The 14,336-nt window shown below is 40.1% G+C and overlaps 1 protein-coding gene across 1 annotated transcript in view; it reads left to right on the forward strand.

The window, feature by feature from the left end:
* Nucleotides 1-11,448, forward strand: part of ccdc102a (coiled-coil domain containing 102A) — a 118,714-nt gene extending 107,266 nt beyond the window's left edge. Inside the window, exons 8-10 of the mRNA XM_022745497.1 lie at nucleotides 5,765-5,935; nucleotides 7,352-7,455; nucleotides 11,316-11,448. Coding sequence (XP_022601218.1) covers nucleotides 5,765-5,935; nucleotides 7,352-7,455; nucleotides 11,316-11,448 — 408 coding nt within the window. The remainder of the gene's footprint in view (nucleotides 1-5,764; nucleotides 5,936-7,351; nucleotides 7,456-11,315) is intronic.
* Nucleotides 11,449-14,336: the final 2,888 nt, after the last annotated feature.

Here is a 14,336-nt window from a genome sequence, read left to right on the forward strand (position 1 = left end):
ATAAAGTTTTGGACCTATAGCCTACAAGCTCGCACAGAGACCGGTGTGGTGTGTGTACTGGACAGCCGCCGGCAGCACAGTTGAGATGTATTAGGCTGTATTATAATTCTTTATTCATTATAAATGAGGATGATTTTAGATGTTGCTTACTGTTTATAGCCTACAAACCAACTATTTACAAAATCAAGGTCTAGTTTGTACTCACAAAATAAAGTTCGCAAAGTGGCTGCGTCATGAGTGGACATGCTGACAGATGTGCCAGCCGACAGTGACTTTCCTTATCACTAAACCATCAGCTTCCCCCTCCCTAAGGTTCTGTGAAAGTGACTCTTGCTCTCTCTCCAGATCCGCATATAAAAATGTAGACCTAATGTTAAATGAAAACAATAAGTGAAAAAAAACAGAAGCACAAAAACCACGAATAAATAGAAACATTGTAATGATTCCTATGGCCGCAGCTGACCCCAGCGGTCCATATGACCGCTATGGCGGTCCGAAGAATTAATGATCAGAAATCTTTTGTTTTTTATTTTAATACCTTCTAGGCTTCAGAAAACATCAAAAACATATATTTAGGAAAAGTCACGGAGTGAGAGACCTGTAGTTTTTATTTAAACAAAGTTATTTACATAATAAAAACTCAAACGGTCTGTCACACCATCTTGGCGGTTCTAGTGTTAACTTACATTGTATAAATTGCAGAAAAAGCTTATTATTTCAAAACTGCTGATTAGTATCAAAAAGGATACTTCTCCTGTGGAAGCTGAAAGTTTTGATAGTTGAACGGTTTATGTAGCACAAAGTATGCAGTAGTAGTTAACAACCGAAAGAAAGTAAAAGGAGGATGTCGAGTATAACATCAGTGTAACTGTCATCTCCCTCTATGATTCTGGGCCTTATAGTAGGCTATTTTACACTTTTGAGCAATACAGAAAATGTGACCTGTTTTCACTGATTCCTATGACCATATAGACTGTGATGGAAAGCATCATGTCTGTTTGTGTGTGTGTGTGTGTATGTGTGTGTGGTGTGTGTATGTGTGTATGTGTATATATCTCCAGTTTGTGTGTGTGTGTGTGTGTGTGTGTGTGTGTGTGTGTGTGTGTGTGTGTGTGTGTGTGTAAGAGAGAGAGTGGCTGTTGAAGACACAGAGCTCATACAAAGGGTGACAAGGGTCAGCGAACCTCTCAAACTCCTGCCATTTAATACAAAACGGTACATCAGCAAAATGACCCTAACCCTCCTGAATTTGTATTGAAATCTATTGGAGAGTTTGGGGGTGCTCGCAGGGTCAAATTTCAAATTCTGTCAGTATACTAAGGTTGACAATTTCTATGAAACAGGGGCAAACTTTTTACTAATGAGGAAGAAATTATTTGTGAAGACCGAAATATGTGGCCATGAGGACGAGTTAAACAAAATCTTTTCAGAGGACTTCTAGAGCTTCTCCTACTCTGGCGATGATATCATCCACTTTAGCCTCAAACATTCCGTGCAATACACACCCATTATAAACTCAAAAATGATCAGAAAAAAGCTTGAAACTAAACCTGTGGTAATTCAAAAATGTGAATACAAGCTTAATAGCTGAAAGGCTTGTCTACAGTTTAAAGGTTGAATGAAGTCTGTAGCTGAAAGTATGCTGACATAGTTCAAGTTTAAAGAAGCTGAAGATTTCAAGGATTTGAACATGGTCTCTATTCATTTGAAAGGCAAACAAAAATTCATAAGATTAATATTTCAAAAATTATAAATAATATCAAAAAGTTGAATACATCCAATAATCTACAGAAAAAGTTGAACATTTTGATAGTTAAACAGTTTAAAGGAGTAGTTAGAGACCGTAAAAAGGCGGAATAATAATAATGATAAAGATTTGAATAACAAACAAACATTATTTTTGACCTGAAAACAACATATAGTGGTAGTTATTGTTGGTGGGATTGCTTCATTCAGCATCCCACCAATAATAATAAAATATAAAGATTTGAAGAACAATAGTGTGAATGCCTCAGCATTCCCACTAATAAGTATGCAGAATAATAATAAATGCCTTAAATGCTATTGCATTACAGGCACATAATTAGTCCACTTCCTTTGGCTGAGGTGTTCTACAGCCTGATGGCAGTGGGAACAAAGGATCCCCTGAACCTCTCTGTGCTGCAGCGCAGTGCTGCAGCGGTAGCTGCTTCTCTGTCCTGCCAGAATATTGTGGAGAGAGTGGTTGGTATTGTCTAAAATGGCCTCCATCTTACATTGCATGTGTCTCTCCACAACAGGAGAGAGGACTGTTGTCCTGAGTGAGTCCAGACTCCTGCCAAGCACAGACCCAGCCTTTTTGACCAACTTAACTGTCTAAATTAATCCTAAATTCAGTGTGGCAGAGGGGGAGGGGAGAGTTACACTGATTCTTTGTGTGTTCACACTAGTGTGAAGTAGCTGTACTCATATACGTTATTCCCACATATCACATTAAAGGATGAATGTGTGAGCATACAGTATTTTAGGGCACAAATCTGTGTGTGTGTGTGTGTGTGTGTGTGTGTGTGTGTGTGTGTGTGTGTGTGTGTGTGTTTGTGTGTGTCTAGTGGAGAAGATGTAGTGGCAGACTTCAGGGTCTCTCTAGTCAAGGGGAAACATTTAACAGGCTGTGTGGCGTAACTAACAGACAGACAGACACACACACACACACACACACACACACACACACACACACACACACACACACACACACACACACACACACACACATCTCCAGAAGTATAGACAGACACTCATACCTATAGATCACTCTGGAATCCCTCATGTTCAATAGCTTCTCCCCCTCCTCCCATTCGTCTTCTTCTCCTCTCCCTCCTCTGCCCTTTCAGGCATTCATTACATAGTCTTCAAATGATGAAGCTGGAGGGAATATGGAGGTTTGTGGCCTGTTTGTGTGCTCTGAGGTGAACAGTGGAGACCTCAGAGCTTCTGTTTTACTGATAACAGACAGGGGACACAGCTGGGTCTCTGTGTCTGTCTGTGTCTGTTCCTGTCTTTGTCTCTCTGTCTGTTTCTTTGTCAGTGTCTGTCTGTCTGTCTGTCTGTCTGTCTGTCTGTCTGTCTGTCTGTCTGTCTGTCTGTCTGTCAGTGTCTCTCTGTCAGTGTCTATATCTGTGTGTGTCTGTCTGTGTCTGTCTCTTTGTCTCTGTCTGTCAACAGCTCAAAGCCAGAACCAGCGCCCACAGGTCCCCACACACCGGTGTCCCTCCTGAAACCATAGAGCACAGCTGGAGCATGCGTTGGAAAATTACAGTTATCCTTAACCTCCAATGACCCTCCCCACAGCAGGAATTACACCCTCAGGTCACCCCATAAATGCAGGCTAACCAAACAGACCAGTCTTAGAAATCTTTGGACCTCCACAGGACCGCCATCCATCAGCCATCATACTGATTTTTCCACCCCCCACTGAGCACATCTCTGGAAAACCTTTATATGTCAGTACATACATTGCTTACATAAGTAGCAGTGTGTTGGGGAATGTTAAACTGCTCTAACACAGCCAGCTCACAAAGAAAAAATTATCAACTTTAGCAGCTGAGCACCAATGGTGAAAATGGGAGGACAAATCACAGACAAACTCCATATTTGTTCGCTTATCACCCTTCACCAAATGCCTCAGGGACCAACTCATATGCTTTAAACACAGCTGACTTCACCGTCCCATAATCCAAATCCTCCTCAGCACATATAATTGTATAAGCCTCTTGGTCCCAGCAAGGACCCACTGACGCAGGATGTACGCCTCTCTGCATCCGGCCAATTTTTTTGCATCATCTACACGATCAAAGAGAGTGAAAAAAGTATTGGGGTCTCTCTCAACAGAATGGACCTGCCCAGAGAAATTTCTTGGATTAACCTCAGTTTGGACAGTTGAACTCCAATCTCATTCTGGCTCATTGGCAGCCGCAAACAAAGATGAGACAAAACCACTTTTCTAAAATCCTCTTCATGATTTATCTCTTCCATGATAATGGTCAGCTATTTGCACTAGCTGCTACTTTTTTACAAACATTTACATTTATGACTCAGTTGATTAATGACTGATGGGTGTGTCTTATTACAGCACATCTAAATTTCACCTTCCAAACTATGAAAATTCAAAAAAGTCATGTGTCCTTTTTCAGCACATCCACAGATGTAACAATGTTTGTCTCACTGTAACATATGTCCAATTCAGAAGTCTGTGACTTTATAGTTTTCAAAATATGCAAAATCAATCAACGTCTAGCTCCATAAGTCTTCATTTAAATGCTACCAAAACTGACACAGACATTCTTTGGATAGTAGATATCACATGTTTCAAACACTGCTCAGATCTGTCAAACGATGAGTCCACAGTCAGTGTCTGACTGTATTTACTACTGTATGCACATCATTTTCTATTTCACTAAATGTTTGATCAAACTTCAAATATAGAACACCAGACTCCTTTCATACACAATTAATCTTTCTCCCTTCACTGCTAAACAGTTCGCCAAAACAATGACATGTTCGTGAACTTATGATTTTGTCTGGATTTGTGTGCTCCGTCTCGTGTAGTCAGTCTTTGCTCTCATGGTTCACCTTTATCTTCCTGTGAAATACACCTTCCCATAGCTGATCTGAAGTCAGATCTGTGGAGTCACCTAAAACTACAGCCTGATGAAGAGATGAGACTAAAAAATTTACATAGGTTGGAAAACAGCATGATGTTTCCATTGAGAGGCCTGCAGATTGTGGCAGGGATGTTTTAAGAAGGAAAAACTGGCTTTGCTATGTTGAATTTTTCATCTTTCTTTCTCATTCACAGCCTTTCCATTGGCTGTATGAAACATTTCAACCAGGACGGACTGTCTGTTAAGGTGTATACAGACAGAAACAAGACTTTTTTTCACCATCTATCATTTGTGGAGGATTAGACTATTTTATAGGCCCCAGACAGCCAGTGTACTAACTGTACAGACTGTTGCTCCAACAGATCATCAAGAAAGATGTCTTTACTGGATCTCTATTGCCCCTCTAAAGAGGAAGAGGTTAACTCCATGGTTCAACTCCCATTATTCCTACAGCTCTCAGTAGTAACGCCCTCATGAGCTTCTTTAATAGTAAAAGTCAAGTCAAGTGTCTTTATTGTCATTGCATAAAACACCAAAATTATGTGTGGAGCTTCCCCCTGAGTCATGTAGTGCAGAATATAAGGAAAAATAGAATACAACAGTTACTGGGAATAAAATAAATACTAGACAGAAGGAATGTGGTCAGGGGAGGGAGGGGGGTTTGTTTAGCAGCTTGGAGGAAAAACAGTTCACCATTATAGTAGTCTCTGGTTTAAACCCAATCTTGTTTGGAAAAAAAGTCTCTAAATCTAGAGACAAATCCTCTAAGTTGTAACCCTGCCAACCCCCCAACAGAAACTGTTTGTGCCAGTTCATTTCAAAAAAGCAATGGCCAATGAGAAAACTCCAACTCAGTCTTGTGGCATTCAGTTGACCAGTGGTGGAACTATGATCAGTCAGTCAGTCAGTCAGTCAGGGACATTTTCAATTATAGCTGCAACTAATGATTATTTTTAAATTCATTTACATAACTGAATATTTGATCTTTTAGTTCATTGTTTTTCAATTCTTGCTTCAGAAATTATTTAAATGATGAACTGATTAATCAGCTGCTATTTTTTAGTAGCAAATGAGATGCGAATATGGAAGTCTAAATCCTCTCTGTCTGTCCACTGTGTCCTCAGGAGCTGGCCGACCTTCGCCACATTCACGCTAAGCTGAAGAAGCAGTTCCAGGAGAAGACGGCGGAGCTCGCCCACGCCAACCGGAGAGTGGAAAGTCACGAGGCTGAAGTCAAGAAGCTACGGCTGAGGGTGGAGGAGCTGAAAAAAGAGTTGGGACAAGCCGAGGATGAGGTAGGAACATGGCTGCATATGTGTTTTTGGACTTATAGTAAAAAATGCATCATAGTCAGAGATGCTTTTGTCACAACTCTGTGAACATTCTGACACACCATTGTTTTTTGTAGAGATTCAGAAAATCTGATTCAACATATAAAAAAATAAAACCGAACATTGGTTCACTCAGCCTGGAATGCCTAAACACTCGTTTATAAACTTCAGCATTTAAAAGAAAATAATGTCAAAGTGCAATAGCTGTCAGCATAAAAATAAATAGGTTGTTGTCATACAAGCACAAGATTTTATTGTTGTTTGTACAGACTTTCTACAGACTGTTCCACAGTCTGACTGGCCTTCAGGAGCACTAGGAGGATTCCTGCTGGGCTGCCACAAAGATCAGTCAGTCAATGAATCTATAAAGTTTTCACCTGGCCCTCTCTGTGTGTCTGTCAATCATTCATTGAGACGTGGGATAAACTCCTGGTGCCTGTCATATACTCTGCATGCCATTTAATTTAATATATTCAACAATGTAATGATGCTATTTTAAAAATTTTTTTTAGCATTTTTGCCTTTTTTATTGTAATAGCACAGTGAAAGAGAGACAGGAAAGTCAGGGAGAGAGAGAGGGGAGGACATGCAGCAAAAGGCCACGAGTTGGACTCCAACCCATGGCCGCTGAGGTTAGGATTAAGCCTATGTGGTATACGCTCTACCAGGTGAGTCACGGAGGTGCCCCACAATGATGCTATTTCGTTGGCACAACGGTGGTGTGAACCAAAGGCTTAGGAGCCCTAAGCCTTTGGTTGTTACAGGCAGTCACCCAGTCGTCCTGGCTTTCCAGCTGCTTGGGAACTGCTGGAAAGAGGAGGAGCACCTCCAGTTCACTAAGCCTCGCCTGCATTTCGGCAAATAAACTTTCATTACATTATTATATTACATTATATTATTGCTAAAGGAGGCAGAGGAATAACTAAACATATGACACACTGAGCAGAGACAGCAGGAGAGGGGGAGCGAGAGAGAAGTCATTGGTAACTGCTAAAGAAACTAGCAGATCTGAATAACATGTAAACAACAGAAACACCAGCAACTGGAAATGAGACAATACTCTTACTGCAGCACAACAATAAAAGCATTGTGTAAAACATGCAATGCAATAACTTTAACATGACAGACATGAGTAACTGAAAACGAGGCTTCGTACTAACCGCTCTGACCAACTCTACATATCAAACAGAGCGAGTTAGACATAAAGACCTGATCACTCAATCAGTCATCCACATTCATGGATGTAGTTCTTGCCTGTGGCCTGTCAATGCTGTGTCTTGCAAATCTCAAATATAAGTGTGTGTGTGTGTGTGTGTGTGTGTGTGTGTGTGTGTGTGTGTGTGTGTGTGTGTGTGTGTGTGTGTGTGTGTGCATGTCTAGTTGGATGAGTCTCATAACCAGAGCAGGAAACTGCAGCGATCTCTGGATGAGCAGGTGGAGCAGACTGAGAACCTGCAGGTACAATTGGAACACTTACAATCAAGGTAAGACACAGACACACACACACACACACACACACACACACACACACACACACACACACACACACACGCACAGAGAAGCTCTCTTGAATTTATACATGGTGATATAAACCTGCATGAACACACAAACTGGTGCCAGTCCAGGACTTTGAACAGAAGAGATCTCAGGTGGATGTTCTGAAGAGCTTCTCAGCGGCAGCAGAGAAGATGCGTGTCTGTTTAGAAAGTGTTCTATTCACTTTTTTCACATTTTGTTGAGGTTGCAGTTACATCTCAAAGATGATCAAGAGAAGTGTCATAATAATGTGTCTGAATGCTTTTGTCAATAATGACATTTCAGTTTTTCCTTTTTCGTAAATTTCCCCCCAAAAAACGTTTTCACTTTGTCACTATGGGATATTATTGAGTGTAGACTGAGTAGGGAAAAAATGAACTTAAATGATTTTAGCTTGAGGCTGAAACATCACATATCTGAGTACTCTGAATGCACTGTACATTCTGACAGGATGTCAGTGACTACTATAGAACAATCACATTTGATGTCATTTCCTGTATTACACCCCTGCTGGACATAGTAGGATGGAGGTTAAAGCACACTTGGCAATGAAAATGTCATGTGATCCACACATCTCTGCATGTACACCTGGTGTTAAAATGCATTTGCGTCATTTCAGTTATGCCCTCACTGTGATTGGATCTCAGAAAGCAGTATGAAAATTAACTTGCAAGACTTGCTAGCTAACATTACTGCTGCTACCTGCAGCTTTAGATGGGTTGATTGGAAGAGGTGGAGTTGAGGTGTGGTCCAGATATGGTGTGGCTGATGTATTCTATGTGCATTTACCCCTGCATTAGCATTGGCTTTTATCAGATACAGGTAACATTTTAATACCAGGTGTAAATCAAGTATTGAAGTCAAAGTTATTTTGGTGGCCCTACCAGCTCACACCTGAAATACTTGTATATTTAAATGCAGTTTGAACCAGTCTAAGATTTCACAAGTCAAACACACAGCACAAAACCTTCTACACTAACGTATCCTGTTGTTAAGATCCAAAGATACTGGAATATCTCATAAAGAAGTTTATACCAAAGTATAATCTCTGTATTCAGCTTGTGTGTGTGTGTGTGTGTGTGTGTGTGTGTGTGTGTGTATTGTTTGACACTTATTTTCGCTCTCACACTCTTTCAGCTTTGCACAGTCCTCTGCCCCTTGCTCTCTGCCTCTCCCTATGCATTCTCTCCATTTTCTCCACATCGCTGCTCTGGCGTCTGGCAGCCAATCGCCAAGCTCCCAGTCGCAGGTCACCATAGTAACAGAGAGCTCTGTCGTTGCTCGGCTCTGTGGGGGAGTGACAGGCGTGTCGGCATGGTAACAACTCCAGAGACTGACACAAATCTGTGTGTGTTCTTGTAGAGGGTGTAGATTTAGCTTTTCTTTAATTCTGGATTTTTTTTCGCGACTGTGTGTGTGTGTGTGTGTGTGTGTGTGTGTGTGTGTGTGTGTGTGTGTGTGTGTGTGTCGAGGGGGGCCTGGTTTTAAGTTTTAGGGCTCAGGTTAGAACTAGGTTTAGGTTTAAGTTAGGGTCAAGATCAGGTTTGGGGTCAGGATCAGGTTTGAGGTCAGGCATTTAGTTGAGATGGTTGAGGTTAGGTTGGGGTTAAAGCGTAGGGTAAGGGTCTAGGGAATGCATTATATCAATGAGTGTCCTCACAGAGACAGAAGTACGTGTCTGTAGGGTTGGTGAAGTTTGAGCATTTGAAAGATGTGGCTGTTTACCAAACAAGGGGGTCAAAAGGAAAGTTTGAGTTTCATTCGGGACTCCCCAACCTAAAGGAAGTGTTATGCTAAATTGTTTGAGTACAACACAAGGCTCACACTAGCTTTTCTTAGGGCTTCTGACTACATCACATAGTCTTCTTCAGCACAGTTTGAAGGTAAGCTGGCTAACTCAGTTAAAAGGTTTGTTAGCTTGGTTGCTAACTGGAAGTTCACACAGTTTATTCAAGAGATGTATTTGTAACATCAACTGTCTGATAACTGTGTAAAAGTAATGCAGTTAATTTAAGTATTTATTTATGTATATTGTATACTGTATATTGTATATTATAGACTGTATTATATACTGAAACCATGGTCTTGGTCTCTTATGTGAACAGTCTGAATTTTTGTATCTTCCAAGAAGCCAGATGTCCAGCAACCATATCTAAATCAATATTAAATAAATACATAAATAATAATACATAAATAAATAAATACAGCTATGAAATAAATCCTGAAATAAATAAATGAGGTTATAAATGTAGAAATATATAAATACATGTACATAAATATACAAGTGAGTCAATAAATAAATAAATATAAATGAATAAATAAAGGAATAAAATTACATTATTATTTATGTTGACAGTATCACAGAAGCTTTCAATGAGCTTGATCAATGTGTGATTCAGTTCTGCTGTGTTGCTGTTGCTTTGGTCTGAATCTTTGAGATAACCACACCTCCTCATTTGAATATAACAGATGGAAAAAATAAAAGTACCCTGAAATATAAAAATTTTATTTCTAAAATAAAAATAATATTTATTAATTGACTCACTTCTATATTTATAGAATATTATATATTTTCATCTATTTATATATTTCTACATTTATTACATAATTGATTTATGTCAGGATTTATGTCATACCTGTATTTATTTATATATTTAAATTTCATTTAGATGGCATTCCATAGCGATTGTCTATGTGTGCGGAGGTGAGACAGTGTGATACATGATTTTCCCTGTGAGATGGTTAAGTTCATGTGAATCAGTTCTTGGTCAGCTTGACACCTTTTTCACGCACTGCTTTAGAGCTGAGGGGTGTAATGACAGTGTGTTCAGACAGTGAGGAATCAAAGAGGAGGATTTAAATTCACTTCACCTGAAGCCTTGGTGCCTCAAACCATCCGAGTACCCTAACATTTAGTCAGATAAGTTTCATAATAGACCTGGCTTCAGTCAATAGTCAATTTAAATCAATTGGACGTGAACACAGCTCAGAGTGAAATGAGATTTCACTTGTTGAAATCAGCTCTTCTCTGGTGTTTTCACTTTTCCTCATAAATGAATTTGTTATCACTGATGTCAGTGGTTTCAGCTGTAGTCAGGTAGTATACTTGACTGATGCTGAACAGGATCCAGTACTGATCTGTGCACGTCTTGATTGTATCTGCACCAGTCAATTCACCTCATTGATGAGATACTGAGGACAGAATCTGTTACACAATGAGTCTGAGTTTCCAGCAGATGTTTGCAACTGGTAAAATTCATGAATACAATATTTTAAAGCTGCTGTTTGTTGCTCAATTTGGTGCATGTGAAATATACAAAATATTAATGGTCCCCAGAGGAGGAGTTCTGATGACTGTGATGATCCCCTGACTTTTTATATGGTCAACAGCAGGTGAACATTTTCACTTCAAGTGAGATATCTTCACATTTATCAGGTGATCCCATAACTTTTCATCCATCACCATCAACAGGGCAGACATACCTACAATACTAATGTCATTCCCACCAGCCTCAGCTGTTCCTTATCTGTAGCGCTGATTAACAGACATTAGCATGCTAACACGCAAAACTAGGATGGTGACCACAGTGAACATGCCAGCTAAATATCAGCATGCTAGCGTTATCATTTGGTGCAACTTAGCACAAAGCACCACTGTGCCAGTGTACCTGTCCTCACAGCTTCTGACATGGCATTCATTACAACACCAAGTGGGTACCTCCATAACCTTTCTCTTGCTGTTTGTGTGTGTGTAACTGTGTATCTCACTAACATACATTTATACCCCCATCCGCCCTCTCTCTCCCAGACTGCGACGACAGCAGCAGAGTCCTGGTCTGTTTGGGAAGATGCGGTCGACCCGGTTCAGTCCTGAAAACCCAGATGGTCCAACCAGCGACATGGATGAGGAGGAGGAGGAACTGCAGCTCCAGATCCCATGACACACACACACACACACACACACACACACACACACACACACACACACACACACAAGCAGCCTCTGAGCACTTGTAAACATTGTTTTTTGATATAGGAGGTGATAGAAGGTGAATGTTTTTGCTCTGGAGGAAAAACATTGTTTTGTTTTGTCTTCTGTTCAACCAACACCAATCCAATCCAAACCAATCTAAAATTTTAGGACAAATTATAACTAATTAATGACCATGTTAATGATCAATAATCAGTGTATCGTTAAAAAAAAACAAAAAAAAAAACAAAGAAAGCTTCATCAAATAAAAGCTTATGTATTATTTTCAGGTGACAAAGTTTTGACCCAGCAGCAATATAATGAGCACACACCTTCACACAGAACACACACAGACATTCCCATGCTCTCACACATAGATAGACATAGATATTTGCATATTCAGACACACAAAAAATAGGACGACGTTGACGTTAACAATGAACAAACTTCCACCAAACCACAGGAACAGAGGCTGACACACATCATCCTATCAGTGTACTCACTCATTCTTACCTCATATACATCACAAACATCACAGCTTTTTGATCTGAACTGTGCTACTGTATTCACAGAAGGCTCTGCCCCTCAGCTCAATCACCAGTATTAATACTTGAAACATGGCTGACAGCTGTGAGGAAAGGGACTGTTATGTCCCGCTCAGCTCCAAAGTGTTTTTATCACTTTAGGAACTAATGTGAGTAAAACAGTCGGCCACGTTTTAACCAGTATTTGTAATTTGTAATGTGAGTATTTTCCTCTTGAATACCGAAGATTCAAAGTCCTTTTCTGATGCATTTAAAGTTCACTACCATCACTGGGAGCACATTTTACAGCAACCAGCCTCATTACACCACAATGTGTGTAGAACAGGAATTTCCTGTAACTCACCCATCACACTCCGCTTCACTTTGCTCCATAGTAGAGCTGAATAATTAATCAAAATATTATTGAAATCTCAATATGGCCAAGAACAAAATCCAAATCACAGCAGCTGCAATTTTTTAAAAATTTGTCTAAAATGTATCACAACAGACCATGAATCTGGTGCTACAGAGACGCCAATATTCTCCACATGTAAGGAACATGTTTGTTTGGTACAAGACCCAACAAAAATGACATCATCATTGAAATCATATATATCTGTCAAAATAATTGCCATATGATTTTTTTCATGTCAGCACCATAGCAAGTCCATAGCAAGTATGGTTAATACCGCATCATGGGTACTTAGGGGTGTGTTCAGATGGCAAATGGACAGAGATAAACTTTATGCAGAACTACAGTTCTAACTGAGACCCAGACCCACCAAATTTCAGACCTGAACCCAACTCAAGACTGAGGCTGTATTTGTGTTATATAACAGCATATGCTTTATAGGCTTTCACATAAAAAGTAACTAATCTGACAATAATAAACCAACACACAACATGGCATGGCACCAAACAGACAGACCGGAGACAAATTAAAGACCAAACAACATGAAGTGTCTCAGTCTCCAAGTCTCTGAACACAACTGGAGGATGAACCATTCTTCATAAACATATTTCCTCATGTTTTGATGATGATGGTGGAAAGCGCCGTCTAACAAGCATTCCAACATCTCACACAGTTCACTCAGTTCTGGACTGAGATCAGGTGACTGAAGGTCATAGCATATGATTTAAATCATCTTCATTAGGGATGCCACGATCCAATTTTTGTGCGATCAGTGGCCGATCAATCGGGCATCCCTAATTCTCATCCTCATCATACCCTCAATGACCCCTGTGACGTCTGTGGATGGAGACACTGTCATCCTGTTTCTACACTCATTCTTAGCTGTTTCCTTTAATGTGTCACTGTGTCTGTTTATAACTTCTACTAATGAATAAGTTGTAAAGTGATTAAATGTCGCACTCTTGTCTGAAGATGACATCAGAATTCTGTCTACATTTGTGCTTCCTTCATGTACTGTAGTGTTTGAGGGAAATGTAAACTAGATAAAAAAGGCTTGTAACTCTTGAGTCTGATCACTTCATAATGTAGTGTGTTCCCAGCATGCCTGTGTCTCTGTCTGGTCCAGGTCTGAACAGGGACTGAACTAAAACCTGAATATTCATAAGCCAAAATCCAGCAATGTTGTGCTAAAAGAGGAAGAGATTTAAACTTGAATGTCGTTCCTTGATGCATTGAAGGTTTAAATTGTATAGTCATTATAGCTTGAATGGTGATCCAATACAGTTGAATTGGAAGCTTCCTTTTCTGCCTACCACAGGGTCAACAGGGTCTACATCCAGAACTAAACCACATAGACCAGTACTCCAAACAGCAGGGGCTGGAAATACATCCAAAGTTTAGTTGTTCTGTTCTGTTTGGATGTGTTATGTGCAGATATGATTTTATGCAGTGTTTATGCTGATATTCAGTATTTTACAGTATTGTAATTTTCACTCCCTCAGATCCACAGTGTGTACTGTATGTCCAGTAATTCCCTCAGGGGAATTACTTCAGTCAGGGGGAAGAACCTCTAAAGCAGCATTTAGACCATAATGAGATAATGAAACTGTCACTAAAGCCCAGGCCAGTAAAACTCTGCAGGTTTAATACTCCCAGGCTCCCTCAGGACGACCCATGTATTCAACAGGAGGGGGGGGGGTTTGGATACGCTGTGTGTTGGACTGAAGAGTTCATTTATTTGTGCAGAGCTGGGCCTCCAGTCTAACAGTGGACAGATGTGAAAGCAATAGAACATCCTTAAATTCTCCACCTCCATCAGCAGACACTCTGCCATGGCCTTCACCCTGACGCTGGAAGGGGACCAAGATATTTTTACTGATCAGAATTCTGAACTATTTATGTTGTTGTTGTTATGGTTTAGTT

This window comes from Seriola dumerili, unplaced genomic scaffold, assembly GCF_002260705.1.
Source record: "Seriola dumerili isolate Sdu_G_001 unplaced genomic scaffold, Sdu_1.0 BDQW01000003.1, whole genome shotgun sequence".
NCBI lineage: Eukaryota > Metazoa > Chordata > Actinopteri > Carangiformes > Carangidae > Seriola > Seriola dumerili.